Below are 4503 nucleotides of genomic sequence, written 5' to 3'. Positions count from 1 at the left end.
GAATATGGTGTGTCCTCTAAACAACGGTTAGATTCCAAGAGGCGGCTGTCAGTTGTGAATGTGTCTGAAGGAAGTGCTACATCTAGCTTTAGTGCCTTCTTGCCATCATCGCTTGCCATTTTACCCGTTTCTAGATGTATTCCACAAAACCCCACTTAAGAGAAATTCTTTGAGCCCAGTGGGAGGACTCACACCTTTTGCTGGGATTAGGACTCCTTCACTGCCCTCATTGTCAGTTCGGGCGAGGAATGATTCCACCATCTTTACAGTTTCGACCTGAACTGATGAGGCAGCTCATAGCTCTTACCTCCACTGAAGCCTTGGACCTCGACTCAAGGACAAGAGAGCGAATCAATTCTCCATTTTCATCTGTATTTCCTACCTGAATTTGAAAACTATGGATTTCATGACCAAAATGGTATCATCCTTTTATGCAGTTACATTTAGCCTGAAATCTCTTTACTGGTATGCTTAATGTAAAGTGAGATGGTGGGACCTTATGCAATGGCTTGGAGCGTAGCCATTAAAGCAGGACTAACGCATTACCTAGCCAGGTGATTGTTAAGCCCGCGTCAACCATCCTCAAGGCCACATGTCTCAAAATCGTTGAGAGGATAGGTCATTGTCATTTCCATGAACGTAGGTTGCGTGAAAAGTCATAGCATATCGCTCGAGAGAGTAATGGAGTGCAAACATGCGTCAAGGGAAAAGATTGTCGTCTGATGAAATGCAGACAGACCAAACCCTAATGCAGTGTATGCCATTTGTTTGCCAGTAACGCGTGACTATACGAGCATTTCATGTGAGATGCAAAGGAATCCATCAGCCTCTCCCCAGTAGCCGGTACATCCATTGGCTTCGCTCTAACAGGTGAAAGATAACGCCAGTTTCAGTGCCAATCCCATCAAACCCTGAGGCTGATGCGTTGCAATTCACGTAGCTGCACTCGAAAAATCAGCGTCTGTAATTGCAATTTACTTATTGCCTCACATTTACTGTTGCAAAATTGTGTGACAATAACGACATCATAAGTGTGACGAGGACCCACTGTTACCGTAGTCCCTTGACTTATAATGAAACGGCTTTTGATTTATTGCCTATTTATCAGCTAAATTATTTTATGCATAAAAAAATAATCCAACAGGTGAATGTCCACCTTCTTACTATAAATAAACAGCGTCTCCTGCACCATTGCTTTCATTACCATTATTGTCATCACGCCCTTCGACCTTTCAGTTGTTCACATCCTCCCTTATTCTCACATTTTAAAGCGTTTTATTTCCCTTTGTCAATACCGTCTCCGTATATCTCCTTTCCCTCCCTAGAGTTAAAACTATTCCTTTTTAAGGCGATTTCCCTGACTCTATTTTTCCCCTACTAATAACCATTTTGTTATTCTTATCTCCAGAAATATGATTCAATAATGGTTTTCTTTAAATCGAACTGTTGCTCTCACTTTTACCTGATCGGGGTCATGTAGAATCTCATTTCATTTGCATTGGTGACTTGGGTGGAAGGAATGGAGAGCTGGAGAATATGGATTCGATTTGTCTCATCGCACGCTAATTTGGTGGTCAACGTCGGAGCATAAGGTAGACTCCTTATTAGCTGATCAGATTTTATTTCACAGTCAAACATATCCAGTGTCTTGCTAACGCCCATATAGCATGCAGTGATAAGTTTTTCGGGAAAAAAATTAACCTGAGAATGATCTATATGATGCTCTTTAGTCTCCGCTGTTCCTTTGTTTTGGTGAAGTGTCTTCTGGTATGCCTAGTCTCTCAGCCTTTCCACTTGTGATCACTTTAACTCTTACGCTTTTTGCTTACTAGTGTCGTGTCTTTAAAACAAGTCTACTGCTAATGTTGAGGATGAAAAATTGTAAGTTGGAAGGAGGTCAGTAATGTTTTAAAGAGTGGCAGCTCACTTGAAGTTGATGCTATGATTCTGTAACAATACCCTTGATAAGTGAGGTAAGGATGGGTTTTCAGCTCACAAAAGTTCTCCTACGTTAGTGTATTTTACTTGGGGTAAACAGCACCAACGGTTTCTGGCTCCATTATGGAGGACTAAATTGTGCGATAGTAATTAAAGGCACGCCTAGGGTTGAATAGATACCTGTTTCGAGATTTCATTGATGATATTGTTGACTTTGGAATGTGATTAAGTCGGGTGGTTCACTCATGCAAAGTAGACTAAGCGTAAGCGCTTTTTAAATTCTCTTTACTGTTCCGCAGTCTCCACTCCTGCTGCCACCTCTAAAGATCTTGAACTTTGTCCTGTCTTCTCGCCTTAAACAGAAAAATGATGCATTAACTCATGATGCATGGTTGTGGCGAAACTTTACATAACCAGGTCCAAGAGACGAGCAAATCTTGGAGATAACAGTTAAATTGTAAATTGGAAAGGTCAAATTCGGCTTTCGCAAAGCAATGGAAATGGGTTGGTGTGACTACAAACATGTCGTGAATCATACATTTCACACTCATTGCAACAATTTGAGAGACCAAAAACTTGGCTAAACAAGTGCGAATGAAAAGCAAGTCATGTTTTGTCGGTGATGACGATGGGAAGATCTCTGTTGCTTGCCATTATTAGTCAGGTGCAACCGCATGTTTAAGGCAAATTCACAAAAAGATGACTACCACATATCTCCGCCAGTACTTTTATATGATAGTCGCAGCCTCGGTACAAGGCAAGTGCCAAATGAGTGGAAATGGTTTTCGAGGATGCAACTTTCAGTATACAGTAACCCACTAAATGTCTTTCAAGCTCTTCACAGTGTCAAACGCCCCGGCTTTGCAGGATTTTCCGGTATAATTCAAGTGTTAGGTAGTCAAGAGCATTAAAAGACGAATGAGGTTCCTAAAACATCCGAGAAAGCATCACACCTAGTGTTTGATTTGATAAGATCTACTCCTGCATAAAGGTAAAGGCTAGCACAGTGCCAAATTTTGAATTTCCATCTGTTTCCAATATCGCTTTTTGGTAAAAGAGTGGCTTAAAACGGTCTTCAAAACTTCGAGTGAAACCCCGAATTAACACTAATAATGAATGTGTGAACGCCTATTTCAAACCCAACCCAACTACTCAGTAAATATTTGTCGTAATTACTTTCGGATTTTATCTACTGCTTACATCCCAATTTTCTAGGTAGGAATGCATTGTTAAGTCTTCATGGATAAGGAATAGGTGTTTAGCCGAGTGTAAGCCCTCAGCAGAAGAATATCTCTATCTACGACCTGATACAATAGGCAACGCAAAATCGGTTCAAGTGTTGCAAGCAGAGGCAATTTGAAGTATTCAAAAAACAAAGTTGGGTCAGCTACTAAGTAATTAAGACGAAAGGACGAAATTATAGAGGCAGTCTTTGGGTGAATTTAGACTTTCGTGATTGTTGGGCTCCTGTAATTTTCTGCATATTTTTGGTAGATTATCCACGAAAATAAAATTAATTTTAGCCCCAGTATTTTTTTTGTTACCACAAGTAAAATAACAAGCTATGTGCAATTTTAAAGTCAGGTTATAATTAAATTTTTAGGTAACTAAAAAAATAAGCCTCTTCGCTAATGTCAAAATAATAACTACTGGAATAAATAGGTCTTCACTCATGCTAAAGCTTTTTTGGTGTATTATTAGATTATTTGTAACGTGTATTGAATTGTGCTGAAAGATGTATGCGTTAGGAAACAAATACCGCGCCTTTTAATAGCCTCGGATATCACCCTTGCTTTTTACAACAAAACAATTAAACATGTTTTTACTACTTAAATCAATCCTTTTTTCTGTGCAACATTTGGCCCGAGATTTTTATGAGAGGTGTGTATGATGTGTTATATCAAGGAAAGCAAATTACAGACTCGTAGGTATGTTTAAATAGGGCGTGAGTAGACCCAAAATACGTCATTAGCTATGACCTTACAGATTGTGATGGGATTTTAAATTGATTTATCCGTAAGTCCAAAAACAATTTGTTATTTGAATTTTAAGATGTCCACATTGCAGCAATTCCAGTAGAATATCTGACATTAAGGTTTGGCGCGAAGGCGAAAGCATGATGCCTATACCACAACTTGTGCGGCTGATAGACAAGGAGATGTAGCTAAGATGACCAATGGCTTGTATGTATTTAGGGCAGAGAAGGATGTGCCAGCTAGGCTCCGATCCACCGCGTAGCACATTCAGTAATACTGACGTCTGGCGCATATTCCAGCCACATTGACAACAGCTACGCATTGGGTATTAGTAGTGGTGATGTTTCCACAAGCCACCGATGCCATCCACACCATGCTTACGCCTTAACCGCCGATATTCCCCAATTCAGTCGTGACAAGCAGTAGTGGCTTCACCCGAGTTAAGTGCATCAAAGGCCACCTTCAAAAATACAGTCCAGTAATTCTCCTGTTGGAACACATTGTATTTGCTCAATCCTCTTAATCACATTATCTTCGAAGTCTTCGCCTATTCTATCATGGCACTTGCCATTGTGCTCCTAGCTGTGCC

At 40.2% G+C, this 4503-nt stretch overlaps 1 protein-coding gene across 1 annotated transcript in view; it reads left to right on the top strand. All coding sequences in view use genetic code 11, as the record gives it.

Moving 5' to 3' along the window:
- EGR_05409 (hypothetical protein) overlaps window positions 1-3670 on the top strand; it is a gene marked incomplete at both ends in the record, with an annotated part of 10699 nt that extends 7029 nt beyond the window's left edge. Inside the window, 2 exons of the mRNA XM_024494658.1 lie at window positions 1109-1144; window positions 3542-3670. Of these exons, the coding sequence (XP_024350985.1) occupies window positions 1109-1144; window positions 3542-3670 (165 nt within the window). The remainder of the gene's footprint in view (window positions 1-1108; window positions 1145-3541) is intronic.
- Window positions 3671-4503: the final 833 nt, after the last annotated feature.

The sequence above is a fragment of the Echinococcus granulosus genome (assembly GCF_000524195.1).
Source record: "Echinococcus granulosus chromosome Unknown EG_S00039, whole genome shotgun sequence".
Lineage (NCBI taxonomy): Eukaryota > Metazoa > Platyhelminthes > Cestoda > Cyclophyllidea > Taeniidae > Echinococcus > Echinococcus granulosus.
This window is presented reverse-complemented; position numbering and strand designations above follow the sequence as displayed.